This window comes from Pelecanus crispus, chromosome 1 (assembly GCF_030463565.1).
Source record: "Pelecanus crispus isolate bPelCri1 chromosome 1, bPelCri1.pri, whole genome shotgun sequence".
Taxonomy (NCBI): domain Eukaryota; kingdom Metazoa; phylum Chordata; class Aves; order Pelecaniformes; family Pelecanidae; genus Pelecanus; species Pelecanus crispus.
The window spans coordinates 86,750,334-86,769,573 of NC_134643.1; the positions used below are offsets into that span (position 1 = coordinate 86,750,334).

At 43.1% G+C, this 19,240-nt stretch overlaps 1 protein-coding gene across 1 annotated transcript in view; it reads left to right on the forward strand.

The window, feature by feature from the left end:
- Positions 1-1,085: 1,085 nt before the first annotated feature.
- TULP3 (TUB like protein 3) overlaps positions 1,086-19,240 on the forward strand; it is a 36,626-nt gene continuing 18,471 nt past the window's right edge. The window contains exons 1-2 of the mRNA XM_075709404.1: positions 1,086-1,348; positions 4,797-4,910. Coding sequence (XP_075565519.1) covers positions 1,086-1,348; positions 4,797-4,910 — 377 coding nt within the window. The remainder of the gene's footprint in view (positions 1,349-4,796; positions 4,911-19,240) is intronic.

The window sequence follows — 19,240 nt, forward strand, 5'->3', positions numbered from 1 at the left end:
ATTGGGCAGCACACAATTCAAACGTCAAACTCCTGGACAACGGACAATTTAGGTTATAAAGCAGAAAGCAGAGGAGATAAAATTCAGAGATACTGCTTTCAGGGTAAGATGCACTGTGTCCCTTCTGCGAACACCACTTATAAATATAATGCTATTTAAGAATTAAGTGGCGACTGTCTCTTGCAGCAAACTACACCAGAACAAGAATACACAAATTGTATGTATCATTTATCATTAGGGATGGCAGGCAGAATAGAAACAAATAACAAAAAAAAAAGGCCTTTTGCATTGGTAGATTTGACTGAGTCAGCTAGTAAACAAGAAAATTCTCAGTAGAAATCGCCTGCATAGATACAAACCGGAAAGAGTCTGGCAAATAAAAAATTGAGCTGATGCCCTACATGCAGGGAGCAGACAGCGCTGAGATCAGGTGCTGCCCAGCAGCTGGATGCCGCCAATAGCATTACACACGGGTTGTAGCACCCAGGCACACACAAGGCCCTTTGCGATCTGCTCCACTCCCTTAAAGAGAGATCCCCATAAGACAACGGCCAAAGAGTAACCTTTAGCCGGCCTCCAAAAGGCTGCATTCTCTACAGGAGCGAGCCACTTCCTAAGAAGGCCTCGGGCTGCTACCACCAGTATAGGCCCAGGAGCAACCCCGTGCACGCACGGCCCCGGGGGTGGTAAGGGGCGGGGGGGAGCACTAAAGGGCTCCTAGCTCCTTCTTCACCCACTCCAACCCCAGCCCTGCCGCGCTGGCCGGTAAGCCCCTCTGCTCCCCCAGGGCCCCTCCGCCCCAGCCCGGGCCTAGACATTTCCCTCTCGCAGCCACCCTGCGCTCTTAGAGCGGCTCTCGCGGGGCTGCCAGCTTCTATAGGGAGACACGGGGGAGCGGGAGGCTGCGGCGGGGGCGGGTGCCGGGCGCAGGTCGCGACTCACCACCTCCCCGGCCAGGCAGCAGGTACAGAGGGAGGCGGCAACTCCGCCGCTTCCGGCCTCCGCCGCCGCTCGCGGCAGAGATCGTTTCCCGGTTTGAATTTGGCGCCCGGCGGCTCGTTGGCGTCACGTGCCGGCCTGGACCAATGAGCTGTAGGCAGGGGGCGGGGCGGATCGGGCCAATCGGCTGCGGCGGCGGGGGATACGGGTGTGCTGGGAGCCTGCGGAGGGCTGGCCGCTTGGCTGTAGGCCGCTCCCGGTCCCGGTCCCGGTCCCGGTCCCGGTCCCGGTGGCAGGGACCGCCGCGCCCGCTCAGGGCGCTTGCTCAGCTGGCCCTTGAGGCGCGGGCCCTGTGTGCTCGGGCACCGGCCGCTGGGCAGGCAGCCGTGGCGTTGGTCGCCGGCCTCGGGTGACCCCTTCGTGCAGAGCCGCGGAGCTTCACGGTTTAACGGGTGTTACGGCTGTATCTGGCTAGGGGGGCTCGCAGGACTCCCTGCGGAGGCTGCGCGTTTGGTAAGCAGTCAGACTTTTGCGGTCTTATGCCTTTGGTGAAGAGAATGCGTTTCTCAGAAAATGCTCTCTTTAAAATTCCTCATCTGTACTAATCTGTTTCTGAATGGAAAATTAAATTCAATGTCATTTCAATTAAAACTTATTCACTAGGTAAAAAAAAAAAACATGCAAGGTATCTACAGGAGGGAAGCATCAAGTATGTTCTGCATTTAAAAACTTAAAAATTCCTAAAATTAAAAAGTACAGGTAGTTAGCAACTAGAAATGGAAGGACTCCTGGTTGTCTCAGCCCTACAATATATCTTGGCATTACAAACCAGTTTTATGGATTAAATTGAAAAAAGAAAACAAGTTTTTCTGACTTTAAATTCCTAAGCCATTCTTTGTTTGTGACTAAACTAGATATTGAGCTAATGTGATGAAATTATTTCTTTAAATTATTTTGATAGCTGACTTGACCTAACTGGTTCAGTAGGTCAACCACTCCCATTCAATTTTCTTTTTTCCTTCTCTCCCAGCAGTTTGAATTTCCTTAAAATTTCTCAGTGACCAAGCCTATTCTAAATACAGTTGGTTCTATATTTCAGTATTTTAGTCAGGCCTTATCATAGATAGATGTCGTTCAAATTACTTCTAAGATGTTTTTATGAAGAAAAATGCTTATGTGAGCTTGCCAGTCTTGTGTATTTAAAACACATATTTTCATAAGAAACTAGCTTTTCCAGTAATGTTGAGTCTTGGCCAAAGGCCAGTTCAGAACTCCTTTTGCAGCTGGGACACTTGTTTTGTTTGTGTCTCTGTCTTCCCCAATGTATTTGGCTATCAGCTTTCATGAAGCTTTAGAGCATTTGTCTATTCTGCTGTGCATTTCTGAATCGACCTGAAATTCAACAGAAGGTTCAGAAACTACTGCTAGGAAAAAGTCTGCATAGAGATGTGTACACTGTGCTGTTGCATAAATGTTTTACTTTTGTTAAAAACTAGAGCTGAGGTTTCCAAACAAGTTTGTCTTCAAGTCCATTTATTTGCCTTCTACAGATTTGAGAGCACTTCAGCACCTCCTTGGGGTGCTTTCGTCTTTCTCCAGTTGGCTCCAGCAAGCATCATGAGGTTTCTAAGTCATTTTACCATATCTTTTGATGCCTCCGAAGAAGAAATGTACCCACAAGGCCAGGAAAGCAGAGCTGGTATTCCTTGAGAAGCCGCGAGAGGGACCCGTCCATTGCTATGAAACTCCGCTGCCTTTGGCCGAGAATCCAAGACGTGTTCCTGCAAAACCTGTAGATCAGAACACGTCTGCTGCCTGGGTTGGTATAAATTATCCTTCCCTCTGCATCCCACAGCAACAGTTTTCAAGTTTCTTCCGTATGTCTCAACAGAAAGCTATCTGTTGTGGATACTGAAAATTAGTAGCACAGACCTGAATGTGTTGTAGCTGCCTAAAGCATAAATAAATGCTTTTGAGTTGCTTCACACTCTAACTACAACCACTAATGTCTTGGTTATTTGAAGGCATAAAACTGTGTGCAGTGTATACTGATTGTCTTCTGAAAAACTAATTCTCATCAGGAAAATGCTGTTTTCTTTGGCAACAGAAAACCCTGCACATAATAAACATTAGGAGGATTTTTTTTATTGGCTTGTTGCTTGAAATAACTGCTGAACTCTAAATGTTACATGTTAAAGTACTAGGTGTTTTTTTTAAATCTGACATTGCTGAATTTAGAGAACATAGGCCTTCCCTTCAGGATTATTTGTTTTAACTTGCCCTCTCCTCTGTTCTGTGTGTTTTGAATAGTTTCTCTCCATATCATGCTTCTGATGGGCTCCTTTTCTGGTCTGAAAAATATTCCAGGGACTGTTTGCAGTGTCCTAAGATACTCCTTATATCATATAATGTAAAGATTCTTTTTAAGCAAACAGGTGCTGCAAAGACAGACTGTTCCTATACAACACTCGTCATTACCTAGGGGAGCTCTGTTTAAGCATTATTGCTGCTTGACTCCCTGCTTTTCACAAAGTAGGCTCAGGAAGCGTGGTTTCAAACCTGCATGAAACATTCCTTTGTTCTTGGTGACCTGGAGTTATTTTTGTGATGCCTTAACCTTGAAGTAGAACATGTTTGATTTCCCCCCCCCCTTTAATTTTTTTTATATGCTTGAGGCAGTTAGCTCTATGGCTTCTGAAACGCTAAGTAAAATAACTGTTGTGAATAAGCATTCTTGTTGTTTGGAAGAGGTGGAAATATCCATGCTGGTACTTAGCTCTTTGATTCCAAAGATACAATGACTCTAAAATTTGTTTGAAGCTATCAGTATTGAAACTGTTAGATATTTTTCCATTAGAAAATCCTGGCAGGTTTGTAACTTCTTGAAGCATCCCCTGCAGAGTTTGTCAGCTGGTTCAGCGCCAAATGATTTTCTGCTCCTCTCTTCTTGATGTTATCTAAGTTTTTCATATCCTCTTGACTGCTAGGCTCCTGCACTCGTAAAGCCTACCCTATGTGTTCTCTGAAGCTAGGAAGTCATATCCTTAAAGTCAGTGGTTCAAGTATTTGCCAGGATACAATTATCAGGGAATCATTTCTTTCTTTTCCTGCACAAAGGCTTTGCATTCAAACAGTTCAGTTGTACAGCAGATAATCATTATCCTTAATTAAACTGCACTTAGTTTTTTGAGGGACTATGTAGTAACTTAGGAATGCTGAAAGGGATCTGTAGGTATTGTAGCTAGAACCCACTTTGGTGTGCTCTAAGGAAAATCAAATTGCAAGAAACGGAACCTGACTCTTGTTGATACCCAGGAAGATAAAGAATACTGTAATAGAAGGATTTCAAAGTTTTGAGTAAGAGTCCAGAATCTTTCAGAGTAATACAGATTGCTGAGCTTTGACCATCTTCTACAGAAAGCTGATTTTAGAAGTGGCTTTTGGGTGGTCTGTTACTCCAGAAAGGCAGAACACGATGTTGAAGTTCAGAAGTATCTCCTGCTTAGCAGCCTGGTTAGTGACTGATTTGCTTTGCTGTGGACCAGATTACCTGCTTAATAAACACACTGGAAAAAGATGGGATAGGTGGAGGAGTAGAGGAGTAGAATGAGGTTGGCATTCCTTTGTCTGGAGAAAATTGTTGGGGTTTTTTTTTTTTTTTTTTCTTCTTACTATGTCTTTCCCTTCAGGTGTGCCCACAATTTGAAACAACTAAGACAGTGGCGTTGAAAGCATGCCAGAAGAAGGATCATGCTTCTCGCAAACCCCAGAATCAGGATGCCAACCACAGTTGGCTTCCTGAAGGAGGAGCTTGTCGAAGAGCTATAGCCTGCAGATTTCCCCCTTTAACTTTTGAGAATCCAGAAGGATATCCAGTCCACCCCTCAGATCGTCCCAATTGCTCAAGGAAGAACCCACAGCACTCTCACAGCCAGCCCAAGACAGGGACAGCAGCAAAAGCCACCATCCAGGTGAACAGTCCGGAGAACTGTAGAGAAATACTTTTGTTACCTGCTCCCCAGCCTGTGGAGCCAGAAGTCTATAGTCCACAAGGTACAGAGACTCCACAGGTTCCTCCCCTAAGGAACTGGACATGCAGCAGCACTTTGCCACAAACAAGTAGCCATGCCTGGCATCCAGAAAAAGAGCTGGTATTCGGTATTGATCCCTGTGGGAGAGAGGAGTCAGCAGCAGTACTGGTTACGGACACTCCTGAGCATGAGTATGGAGTAAAGGTTACGTGGAGGCAGCGGCCTCATCTGATGAAATACCTGCAGGAGAGAGGGAAGCTGAGTGCTGCTGACATACTGGTGAAGGCGAACACCGAGCTCTCGCGGAGACAGACCAACGTCTAACTGGGTGGGAGCAGTAATTTGGCGAGGTGTGAAGACACGTCCAAATAGACAATGTTACTTTCAAGGAACAGGCTGCTAGGGCTGGCTGATCCTCCTGAGGACCGCTGCCGAGGCGTGGGGGGCGTTTTCTTGGGGATGGGGGTATGTCGGGCCGGGGTGGCTGAAAAGAGCTCTCTAAGCTACGTGGCTTCTTGCAGGTGCTGTTACTCCAACCCCGGAGGAGGCGGAGGGTCGGGAACAGCAGCGCCGGCCCCGGCCGCCCCCGGGGAGCCCGGCGGCGCGCGCGGGAAGGGGGCGGGGCTGGGCTCCGGGGCGGGGCAGGCGGCCCCCGTCCTGCGCATGTGCGAGGCTCGTCCCTCCCCGCGGAGGGGCGCCGTGGCCAATGGGCGGGCCCCCTGCCGCGCCTTCGGGCCAATGGCGCCGCGCTTCGGCACCGAGTTCCGTTGCCAAGGGTAGCGGCGAGGCCGGGGCTGGGCGCGGCGGCCGGGGCCCCTTAGCAACGGTGGGGCTGGGGATGGAGAGCGCGAGCGGCCGAGGCGGCCCCGCCGGCGGCAGGTGAGAGCGGGGCGGTGGGGGGGCGGCCGGACCGCGCCAGTGCTCGGCCCGGCCTCCGCGGTGCTGTCTGCGGCCCGGCCCCACACCTCACTTCGGTGAGGCGGGGTCCGCTGCCGCGTTTCCCGGTCCGGTTCCACCTTCCGGCGGGCGGTGCACGGTTTCGGGGAGGTGGCGTCTCCGGGAGCAAAACGAACTGGGTCGGGGCTGCCCGACGCTGCGCGCAGCAATGCCCCGCATCGCATCGGAAGCGGCGCCCCCGGGCTGGGGAGCGCCCGGTGCCGGGTTGAGCGGCCGCAGTGGGGCCTGGGCGGGCAGACCCGGGCGCCTCTGTGTGCCGCCACCGCAGCTGCCAGGCGGCCGCGCTGCACAGCCCGGCTGTGTTTCATGGTTTAACTCTTCAACGTCATAGATTATGCATCATCTAAATACTCGTAGATTAAACTGGTTGTGGGGGCTCTTGGTCCGCTCTGCTTGTCTCTAGGTGGTGCTGTGAAAGGTTTTTGCAGTGTTAGTCTGCTCTTCTGTTGCCAGTGAAGCTCGTGGGATATGTGGTAACATACTCCGTATGCCGTTGCGAGGGAAAGGGAGGAATAACTGAATGGAACTTAACTGATGTAATAGGAAAAACAACTGTCGACTTCGGAGAAGAGATTTTGGAAAGAGATTGTGCCTGTGGCACTTGAATAGCTCAAAACTAAAACTAGTTGAAATGAAATGTGAGGGTACGGCAGGCAGTACCCAAAATGGGTTTTTGACAGAATTAGTGTGATTGTAAAAACACAGGAAAAAATATCATTCACACCTCTGATGTTTGGATGGGGAAAGGAAAAGCAATTAAAGAGAGAAGGCTAAACTTCTAGCAGTTCAATTATAGTGAACGCAGTGTAGAAGAGAAACAGTATGTATTTATGACATACACTTGGTAATTTTAATTGAGGGTGAAAAGAGGCAATAGAGTTGGAAGGGATCCTGTAATTGCTTGAGTCTACCAAATAAGCTGTGAAACATTAGAATATGACTTCTTTATGCAGACCTTAAAGGCTGAGGTTTATAGACCAGTTCTGGAAACAGTTTTTGAAAAACTGATGACCAGATGCACATAAATTTCCTTGCATAGATATTAGACGTTTAAGTTTGAGAGAGTTGAAGCTACAGGAAATGATGCTGCTTTTCTGATAACGATTGTACTAGTATAATTTCTTTCTGCTAAGAAACTTGTTTTCCATACTTTTATAGGTGCCTCACAGAAAGAGCCTAACCATAATGGTTAGGCCATGTGATAGCTGCTTCCCTCCCACCCCGAGTTTATTAAACAAACAATCAATTTCCTTAACTTTCTTAGTCTCCATGGTTAATGTAACAAAACTAGAATACATGAACCTGAATAGAAGTACATAGTTTTTAAATAGATCCTTAAGGCCTATTATTTTTAGGGGTCTGGCTCTGAACCTATAATGTTCAGCAACACTATAATAAATTGCAGGAAGACAGAAGACTGTATTCTTAAGAAGGATCTTCTTTTCCTGAGAAGAGACTAGTAAAATTATCCATAAATCACTAATTTAGTCATTAGAATTCTTGTTTGGTAAAACAGTTGTCAGTTGTCCAGTGGTTTATATAGAAAAAGTAAACGTGATACATAAAAACTGGCAGTTCATAGCAATGAAGATACTACCTACCATCTTACAGAAGAAAGGCTCTGTAAAGTTAAAAAAAAGCTGTACCTGAGAACCAGTTGGCAGCTTTTTTCTTCTTTTTTTCTCTTTTTTTTGCCCTCTCTTTTTTCCTTTTTTTCACCCTCTTTTTTTTCCCCTGAGGTGGAATACCTTTACTATTGAGCAATATGTAAAATACACATTAAGATACAAAAAGTATTTTATTTTTGGTGGCCAGAAAAAGGCCAGAAGGAAACAAATGAAAAATAAATGTATATAGTTTTGTAAATGTGCTGTGAGATACTTGATGATGGATAGACAGCTGAGATCTTGGCTTTAGGCCATCTCTGAAACGGGCTGTCCCTTGAAACTGTGGCGTTGTGCTGACCTAGCACTTGTCCACCAACACTATCTTCCATTTGAGGTGACTGCAACTGAAATTGCTCAAGTTCATTTTAAAGTTTGATTGATTTTCAGGTAGACATGTCACAACTGTCTTAATGCTTTAGAAAATAAGGTTGATAGTGCTATTTCATGGGTTTAATAAGTGCTATACGTTCTCTCTTAATTTGGGAGAGTCCATTTTGAGACTTAACATGAAATTCATAGAATCATAGAATGCTTTGGGTTGGAAGGGACCTTTAGAGATCATCTAGCCCAACCCCCCTCCAGTGAGCAGGGACAGCTTTAACTACATCAGGTTGCTCAGAGCCCCACCCAACCTGACCTTGAATGTTTCCAGGGATGGGGCCTCCACTACCTCCCTGGGCAACCTGTTCCAGTGCTTCACCACCCTCATTGTAAAAAATTTCTTCCTTATATCCAGCCTAAATCTATTCTTCTTTAGGTTAAATCCATTATTCCTTGTCCTGTCACAACAGGCCTTGCTAAAAAGATTGCCCCCATCCTTCCTATGGGCCCCCTTTAAGTACTGAAAGGCCACAATAAGGTCTCCCTGCAGCCTTCTCTTCTGCAGGCTGAACAACCCCAACTCTCTCAGCCTGTCCTCGCAGGAGAGGTGCTCCAGCCCTCGGATCATTTTTGTGGCCCTCCTCTGGACCTGCTCCAACAGTTCCATGTCCTTCTTGTGCTGAGAGCCCCAGAGCTGGATGCAGTACTCCAGGTGAGGTCTCACCAGAGCAGAGCAGAGGGGCAGAATCACCTCCCTCAACCTGCTGGCCACGCTTCTTTTGATGCAGCCCAGGATTTGGTTGGCTTTGTGGGCTGCAAGCTCACATTGTTGGCTCATGTCCAATTTTTCATCTACCAGTTCCCCCAAGTCCTTCTCTGCAGGGCTGCTTTCAATCCCTTCATCCCCCGGCCTGTATTGATATTGGGGGTTGCCCTGTCCCAGGCGCAGGACCTTGCACTTGGCCTTGTTGAACCTCATGAGGTTCACACAGGCCCATCTCTCCAGCTTGTCCAAGTCCCCCATCCCCAGGATGACATCTCATCCTTCTGGTGTGTCAACTGCACCACTCAGCTTGGTGTCATCTGCAAACTTGATGAGGGTACACTCAGTCCCACTGTCTGTGCCATTGGTGAAGATGTTAGACAGCACTGGTCCCAGTACGGACCCCTGAGAGACTCCGCTTGTCACCGGTCTCCATTTGGACATCGAGCCATTGATCATGACCCTCTGGATGTGACCATCCAGCCAATTTCTTATCCACCGAACAGTCCACCCATCAAACGCGTATCTCCCCAATTTAGAGAGAAGGATGTTGTGGGGGACTGTGTCAAAGGCTTTACAGAAGTCCAGATAGATGACATCTGTTGCTTTTCCCTTGTCCACTGATGCAGTCACTCCTTCATAGAAAGCCACTAGGTTGGTCAGGCAGGACTTGCCCTTGGTGAATCTGTGCTGGCTGTCTCAAATGACCTCCCTGTCTTCCATGTGCTTGAGCATATCTTCTAGGAGGATCTGTTCCATGATCTTCCCATGCACAGAGGTGAGGCTGACAGGTCACTAGTTCCCAAGGTCCTCCTTTCTTCCTTTTTTAAAAATGGGCACAACGTTCCCCTTCTTCCAATCAGCAGGGACTTCACCTGACTGCCATGACTTTTCAAATGTCATGGAGAGTGGTTTGGCAACTACATCAGCCAATTCCCTCAGGACTCTGGGATGCATCTTATCAGGTCCCACAGACTTGTGTACATTGAGGTTCCTCAGGTGGTCTCAAACCTGATCTTCTGTGAAAGCATTCCTTCTAGCTGGCTAGGGATTTGGTGTGAATATCTTCTGTTTAATGCAGCGTCCCACGTTTTTCATTTGGGGATTTGGTGTGAATATCTTCTGTTTAATGCAGCGTCCCACGTTTTTCATTTGGGGCTTACATATAAAAAGTATTGAGTGCTGCGCTTGTTGGGCAAGTCTGGAGACTTCTGGAATGTTACAGATCTCTCTCCTGATAGCGTTGCAGAAATGTAAGCCAGTCTGCTTATGGAGAGCTGCCAGACCTCAGGGGACAGTTTCTTGTAGCACAACGTAGCTTTATTCCTGATGCTACAACCTGGAGCTGTTTGGCTGGATCTTGCTCTAGTGCTGGGTCCGTCCCTAACAGTCTGTACAGGAATAAGGAATGTTCTGTGCCAATCACACCATATTATTCAAATCTTGATTAAAAACGACTGAATGTTAACATGTAAAAAATTTGGGAAATGGTTTAGTCTAGTGTACCCTTAATTGGTTTAGTGTGGACTTGGTGCTCAATAAGCTCAATTTTCAAAAGATTATGAGCCCATGGACTGAAAAAGGTTCATGTATTGTTGTCCAACCAGAAGGTCCTTCTATATTTGAAAAACCTTAGTGTAGTTGAGGTTGTCAGGAATCTTGGTGGCTGCTGGGCATGACTGTTTTGTATGGAGGCACCTTAATTATAATTTTGGGGAAAAAAGACAAAATACTTTGCTGATGATTTTAGCTATACTTGTAATCCAGAGAAGACAGAGAAGTTTAAATTTCCTTTTAAAAGCCTGTCAGCATCTCTGTTAGTCCTTGGGTATTTTTTTTTGGCCACAGGTGACCTTGAAATTAACAAGCACTGTTTTGTAAATTCCAGGATTTATAATTCTGCAAATCTTATCCTTAGATAAAAGAGAATTGGCTTAATATCTTGTTTGCTTCATCCTTTTTAAGTCTGAATATTATAACCAAGAAATGTGTCCAAAATTAGATAATCTGTAAATATTTTATACATGTGGTTGAAATGTACTCCTAGGAGTACAGTTTCGAAAGAAAAGAATACCTTTTGCGACTGCGATTTGGTGCTGCTGCTGTCAGTGCGAGTGAAGAAGGAATCACCTCACTTCCTATGATGTAGACAGCAGTGGCAAGAAAGAAAAAGTAGGAACACTGTTAACACCTGTCATTCAAATTTCCAAACACAACTTGAAATGTACTTGGTAACTGCAATTGTTGGAATAATGAAAGGGTTTTCTTAAGGTTGAATCTTGTTTGAATTGTCTCTTCAGTTTCTAATAAGTTCTTCCATCTCTCATGATTTAGAATTTAGGTTACTGATGACCCATCTTTATAGAGACAACCATTATTTTTCTCTTCTCCTGCTTTTTTTCTTTTTCTTTTTTAACCACTGTTGGTATGGCATCTGTAGGAGGGACAGGTGCCCTGATTTCAACATAATTATGACTTTGTATGTGCGAAAACTTTCTGCAAACAGACTGGCACTTGGATAGCTCCAGACTCTTGTTTTGTCACTGAGGCACAGTTGAGTGATCTCCAAAATCAAACTGTTGATTGTGTTGTAATTGGGTCATGGGATGAATTCTCTTCTAAGTGGATTTTCTGATATACCTAGAGTTGTTACATTAGATTACTGCAAGAACATTTACCCTTACTCTTAGTGTTGTTTGAAACATACATTCTATGGGGTATTAGAACTCTAACTGCCTGTGTTAGTGTTGTAGAAGTCTGTGGACACTTCTGCACTCCTTCCGATTTAGCATTCTTACGTGAAATCTGAGGCAAAAAAAGAACAAGAATCTAAATCTGGCAGTGGTATCTCGCTGAGTCTCTTAGTTTGAGATGGAAATTATTTTTTTCTGTTTCAATCTCTTTAATGGCTTCCCCTTTCAATCTTTTAAAAATAAAAAAAACTGGACTGGGACTAAAAGTCCACAGTCAGTTCTAGAGTGTCAGTTCAGAAAATTTCATTTATGTTCCTTCCCCCATTTTTAGTTTGAAAGACTGTAAAACAAATGCAATTTGTGGCATGAAGTGTGATATGCTTATTTTCAGGGAACTTTGAGTTTTGTTATCTAGTCTAGGTTAAGCATACTGTGTGCTATTTAACTGCTGACTTTGTCACTAAGAGAGAATAGCAACTGCTTTGCATTTCACTGTTTTTATGTTGTAATGGGGTACGACATCAACAAAAGTGACAGGCAAGGTTTAATAATTCACAAACAGAAGATCATAGGAGTCAGCAGCTGTGCACTCTCGAAGGCATGTGCCTGGCAGGAGATTCCATGTCTCCCTTCTCTTACAAATATTGTGATAAAACCCCAGTTTAAAACCCCCTGTTTGGCTACACATTTAGAGATAAGTTTATGTGCATATTCTTATTCTCATGGTTGTCTTCCTCTGTGCCACCCTCCCAGCATCCGTGATGGCGTTAATGGTCTGTGTGGATTTCTGGCTTTTCTTGGTCTTCTTCCAGGAAAAGAATACTGCTTTCAGTTTAGGTATCCTGTAACGATTTACTTGAGACTTTTCTGGCTAAGGAAAACAAGAATCTACTTTCTGTTCTCCCAGTATAGTATAGTAGAAAATGACACAGGCTGTTGTTTGCACTCTTCTTGGTAGTCCAGATAGAAGATCTACTAGCTTATGTCCAGAGAGTGCTGCTTTATTTTCGTTGCTCTGTTCCCTTGTTCCAAGTAGGAGGAGCTCATCTTTGGTACTTGGTGAGTCAGTTTTTGAATGGTGTATGAAACACTAAGCAGTACAGTAGTCAAAATAGTTCTGAGCTCAGAATTTAACCTATTCATGTCCCTTGTGTTCCTGTTGCATTTTCTTGTAACGGCTTTATTGTCATCTAGTTTCTTCTCTCAGACTTGGGCTCTAAACTGTCTCCATTTATCTTGTGATGTCCAGAACCCAAACAGACAGAATCACAGAATCATGGAGGTTGGAAGGGGGCTTCTTGAGATCATCTGGTCCAACCCCACTGCTCAAGCAGGGTCAGCTGGAGCAGGTTGCACAGGACAGTGTCCAGTCAAGTTTTGAATATCTCCAAAACTGGAGACTCCACAGCCTCCCTGGGCAACCTGTTACAGTGTTTGACTGCTCTCTCAGTAGAAGTTTTTTCTCTCTAAAAGTTTCCAAACGCAGGATAGAACTTTATGTGTTCTGGTCTGTGCCCATTGCCTCTTGCCCTATCAGTAGGCACTACTAGCTTCATCTCCTTTACACCCTCCCATCAGATATTGATACACATGGGTAAGATCCCCCCTGAGCCTCCTCTTCTCCAGGCTGAACCGTCCCAGTTCTCTCAGCCTCACCTCATGTGAAAGATACTCCAGTCCCTTAAGCATCTTTGTGGCCCTTTGATGGACTTGCTTCAGTATGTCCATATCTTTCGTATGCTGAGGAGCCCAGAACTTCATGTGTAGCTTCACCAGTGCTAAGCAGGGAGGTAGGGTCACCTCCCTCGGCCAAAAGGGTTGGTTTGGGTGGTTTTGGCACGCTTCTAGTCTGTGTGACTTTAAAGTACCTGATAATTCCGCAGTGAAGATCCATTTTTAAAGTCAGAGGTAGGTAGAAGCAGATATAAAGGACTAACTTGCCTTTGTGTTTCTTTAGGATCTTCTTTGGTAAGTTGTAAATTGGTCAGATAGAACGTGCAATGCGTAGAGGTTTCAAGTGGATTAGGACAAGCGGATCTAGATGCTTGTCTTTCTGCTCCCCCACCCCACCCTGGTCTGGCAGTTGACTTTATTGTTCTTATTAGTTCATTTTATACTTCTTTTCAAATATTCTGACATGTCTTATTCAATCTATATTATGTGGGACATAATTTGTGTATTAAAGCTTATCCAAGACAGTCTTTATTCACAATAATATATCCACTCATTCAGAATTGCTTCCAAAATTAAATGTTCCCTGCTGCCAGGACATTGTTCCCATAATATGTTCAGTAGGTGAAAAACTTGCCAAACAAATTTTGTGAAACCTTTCTCAAAACAGTATGCTATTGGCATTAGAAATCTGTGCATGTTTCTTTGGGGGAGGGGGACAGGGAATCAAAGGTAAAACTGATTTCACTGGAGAAAGGATTATTTTTGTAAAAAAGCAGGACAGAGGCTAACACTTGCCCTTGTTGAAATATCAGCTGCTTGAAAATAACTTATAACTGAACTGTTGATGCAACCTGAGCTGTGTCACTTAGAAATGGGTGTGGCATTTTATGGCTGTTTTGCAGCAGATCCAGTTTACCTTGGAAGACTTACTGGTAGTTAATTTAATTATGAAGGAAAGAATATCATGTGTTTACCGAGAAAACCTCACTCTTCTGCCTTGGGGAAGGCAGAAAAATTTGATAATCCTCAATATTATGGATACTATGTTACACATTTTCCCAGAAATTAACAATTATGATTATGTCAGTTGCAAGGAAGGCAGATGGCACTCCTCCCTTTTGTGGATTGGAAGGTGCATTACAGATAAATTTTGTTCCTCAACCAGTTTCCAGAGGCAGTATTGCAATCTTTGTTTGGAATATATCTTTTAAAAGGTAAGAATCCTTCTTCAAATTATCTTTTCTACAGCTTCTGTTTTTCTTCATAGCTGTAGTTCAGATGAGGAGAACAATTCCCAGGAAGGTTCTTTGGAGAGTTAATAGTGAAAACCCTTTCATACCAGCTGAGTCCGCATTTCTTACTGAAGATGCTTTTACATGTGCTTCTACAGTTAAAAATAAAATCTAGTGGACAAAGATATGTGCCACAAGCCACATTCTTCTCATTCCCTGATTCTTAAGTTCTGGGAGTATTGCTCAGAGACATAACCACTGTTACCACATTAATAAGCTGTCCTGCAAAGGCAATAGGAGTTACATGAGCTTTGTTAGACTCCTGATGGAAGCAGCCCCCAGAATGAGAAGTGGAACATAAGATATTGGGAAGTTTGGGACATTTGTGGAGGAAAATGGTGTTAGTTTACTGTGCCTTGGAGTTCCTTTAAAGGAAATAGAGCAATGGAAACAACTAAAAGTTTAAGGATCTGGATAGTTAATGTATAGGTTCATATTCTCATCAATATTGAAAGATTGTGTTTGTTAAAAGAAGGATTTATGTGTCAGACTGGTATAAAATATCAAGCTTGTTTGTAACAAGTCACAGTAAACTCAAGATCTAGTCCACTTTAAAATGAGCTAAAAGTTTCTGCTGGACACTTTCCCTGAATCTCTCTGCCAAACTATGGAGCATCCGAATTTTTAGGATCTTCCTGAGAGCTGTGCACAAGCAGGTGAGATACTTCCTGAATTTCTTTCACCAGGAATTCAGTGCGTATACAGTGCTAATATATGCTCTAAAGAAGCTTAGAACAGTTAAAAAGCAAACCAAGCTATCTTTGCTTCTCTTGGGTCAGATTTTCTTTTAAAGTTGGGATGGGGTCTGTTCCCATCAGCTAGTCTGATCTTCTGCTCAGAAGAGGCCAGAGAACCTTACTCATTATTTATCAAACCTATAACCACTCGAATTGCAGAATAGCTTTAGCTATCTGGGAAACTTTTAAATCTGCTAAGGCCTTGCTACACTGCTTTGTTTAGGAAGAAAAACTGAGTATTTCTTTAGTGGACACATGAGGAATGTACCCATTTTGTTGAACGCAGGAAAAACTATCATGAGGTTTTTTTCCTTTGTTTACTACATTTCAGATCTGTCTTTCCAGTGAATTCTGCATCATGTAGAACTTTTTCTCCCTACAGGCTGCTCTCCCTGTGACTCCATGACTTATCCCAATGGTTAATTAGTCACAGTGTTAAACAAAAATTTTATTGCAGTCTGAATTTGTTTAGCTTCAGTTATGTATGACTAGATTTTATTGTCTTCTCCTGTCTGATCAGTAGTCATTTGTGGCCTCAAATGCATGGAATACAGTGGAGCGTACTGATTAATTTTCTCTTGGGTGGACTGTAGGATACATTCAAATCTTGCTAAGAGGTACCTTTTCCAGTCCTTGGTCAATTTGTTCAGCTTTCTCCTGAATCCTCTTCAGCTCTGCAGAATCCTTTCTGTTGTGTGGACCTCAGACAGAATGGGAAGACAATTTTCACACTGATGGATTGCTTTCTTGCCTTATTTTCTATGTTCTCTTGCTTTAATATCAGGGCATTTCATTATTCTCAGAGTTGCATTATACTGTGAGTTTGTATTTGGCTGATTCAGTGGTAATTATCGCCGAGTGCTTAGAACATAACTATTTTAGTTTTTTAAAGTATAATATATTCAGGAACACAGAAGTTGCAATGACAACGAGAGTGTTAACTCTGTCTAGCCATATGTAGGCTTTACAACATAGTTTGTAATTCCAAAATTGCAACGTTATTTAAAATAATATGTCCATTCTGAAAGAACTGTCAATAGATGTAGTGTGCCTTTTTTACAGAAATGAAAATAAACTGCATAAAAATGAAGGCTTAATTGCATATATGAACATCTGTTAAATAACCTGTGAGTTATCTCTTCATTGTGGTTAGTTTGATATTCTGAAAATGGTTAGAAAAGACCAAATAAACACATCTATAATAGATTTGCCATTCATATTCCTACTGCAACACTTTAATTCCTGCTTATGATATGAAAACAAAACTAATTCTGATTTCAGCAGGAATTTGAGGTGGTATCAGTTAAAAATAAAACATTTTGCTTCATGTTGGACTATGTTGAATCTGGAAATGGACCTGTGAGGAGGAATGGATCTGTGAACCCCTTTATTGTCTTGCTGTCTTCTCCTACATTCAGAGATTCTGTTGTATCTTCACAATTGAGTGTTTTTGTTAAATAGTTACTCTCCCACTCTCATTTTATTCTGTATCCTGGATAATCATTAGTCTTCACTTCTACATTACATCATTTTTCCTTTCTCTGTGGCATGTGTCCACAACGCATCATGCAGCTTTAGTAGGAGAGCTAGTGGATTCTAGTAAATGTAGCGGAGGAGTTGGTGGGCAGGGTCTCGTGTAATCTGCTCTTCTGCAGCAGTTGGGAAGAAGAAGATTGTGACAGGCTACTTGAGTATTTTCAGTTCCTATTTATCGAAGGTAAATGGGTGACTGGTTTGGTGCTTAGGGTTTTTCTTTTTTTTTTTTCCCTGTTTTGAACTGTGGTGGTGTAGCTATGGAAATGCTGCTTATTTTTCCTGTTCCTACTGGATATTTAATTCCTCTTATTGTAAACCCTTCAAGTAGAAGAGCATAGTGGTTTTGCGTGGGCATGTCCAAAGAGCACTTAGATGTACTGGTCTGCGTAGTCAGTCCATCTGAAGGAGGATTCATGTTTGAAGCCTGCAGCTGTATTAGCACACTACTTGCATTCCTTAGTGGTGAGCTGTGGGAGTGATTCTGGCACAGCCTTTTCCTGTACAGTCTGTGGTGGGTAGAGAAAAGTTTGAAGTGTGTGTATGTGTGGGAAGCTCTTTTCTGTCTGGTTATTATGTTACACTTTCATGATGACCAAGTGCTGGAAGTAAGGTTGCAGGAGGAGTAGATAAAAATAGTGTAACTTTTTTTTTTTTTGAAGCTACTATTTACAGTGCCATGGTGCTCTTGGCTTTAATTGTTTCTTTTTATTTTGCTCCTTGTATGAATCCTTGCATTTTACAAAGGGAAGGATTGATGGCTGCTTTCATTTTGTGGCCTGCTATGAGGTGATTTTGGTCTGTGTTTAACAGTCAATTGTAAAAGAGAACAAACACTCTTGTTATCTTTTGCTTTATCAAGCTCTGTGACCTGTTAGAATCTTTATGCGTTTCAGCTGTGTTTCAGTCTCAGTTAAGCAGTTGGAGGTGAGGCATCGTGTAGTCTGCGTTATAGTCCTGTTCCAACAGTCTTCAGACCTGTCTTTGATGTTATGTAACTTTGTTCCAGTGTGGGGTAGAAAATAATTTAAAAATACAAAGTAAATTTTCATTGAGAATTTCCACAAGGCACGTATGCGAATCCTACTATTTCAGCATTTTGCCATCTTCCAGGTAAAAAGAAAAACCTAGAAACATTTCCAAAAGTGGTAGTTTTTAAATTTCTTTTTATTTTCTGAAGAAGAGACTCAAATTGTTGGGGATGCATTTTCTATTAGGAAAAGCAACAAAACCACAGATAGTAGCTTGTGTCTCCACAGGACACCTTTGTAGTTCTTTTTAATTATATAAGAATGTGTCCATAAATCTAATATTGACCAGAGCTACATAGATTGCTTTATAACAAACTCTTGACTGCAGTTAACAAATGTCATCCATTTCTTACGTCAGTAGGCGTATGAAAAGAAACATTCTCCTCTCCCCACCTTTTTTGGGCGTCATGGATCTTTCAAGCATTTTTCAGACTTTGCCAAAGACAGCCTTTTCTATCACCTATGCTTTAAATAGAAAAACATGTCACATTTTAACTTTATGTTGAAGTTTCGTGTGGCAACTAATGTATATCTTGCTGCACTCAGTAGATATGTCTGTGTATGTTTCTTAAATTGTGGATGTTTTCAGGTGGAGATGAGTGTATTACTGTAACTGTTGCTGTGGGGAGATGCAATAGCTCTCCATCCCTCTTCAAGAAAAACATTAATTTTTCCAGACCTTCCATTCCCTTTTGAATCCAAGGTGCTACATATTATTGGTCCATGTGAGGAGTAATGTCAGTTTTTAGAAGCAAGGTGTTTTCAAGGTCCTAGACCTGTTAAGTGATGACACTTGAAATACATTAGAAAAAATATAGAAATAAGGAAAACTACAAAGTAAAAAACAATGGCAGTGGTAACTTGCTTTAAAATACCATTAGTTGGGCAGTAAATATCAATTTTGGAGTATATAAACTGTTACATATGATGTGCATTTACAAAACTTTTTTCTCCACGTTTCAGCCTTCTGGAACAGAGCCTGTGTTGGCTAGGGTAGTCTGTCTGTAACAACCTCTGATCTGTTGTCTGCTTGCCTGGAAGTTGAGTCAAATGTGGATTTACTAGGGGTTAAGGGGACTGTGAGCCCTTTCTCCTCTTGTTAGCTCTATGTGCTGTGATCCAATTTCCATGGTATGTGTTTTGTAGAAACCCCACCCCACCTCTCTCCCTGTCTCTCTTCATCTCTCCAGTTTTCCTTGTTAGGCTATCTTCAGCACTATCTGCCAGCTTGTGACTTCACATCATTGGACATTTCTGCATACCTAGACCAGACAGAGAATTTCCTGCTTAAATTGAAATTTTGGCTAGCCCTGCTTTTCTGTGTGCATCAATAAAATAGATAATGTTTGTCTGTTTCCCATATTAAGTATCATCTTCCCGATGCTTTCTCACTTCCAGAGAGGTCTTTGTCAAAGCTGTGTAGGAGGAAAGTACACAACTGTGGTAGGCAGAATGTGTGCTTACTTGTCAATTAACCTTTCCCCTTTGTAGGGTTAACTGCTCTAAATTGCACTTTATGTAATAATTCATTATTGTACAGAAGGAAATGGGAAGTCTATATGGAACACAGCTTAGAATGAAAAACTAGAGTTCTGGTGAAAG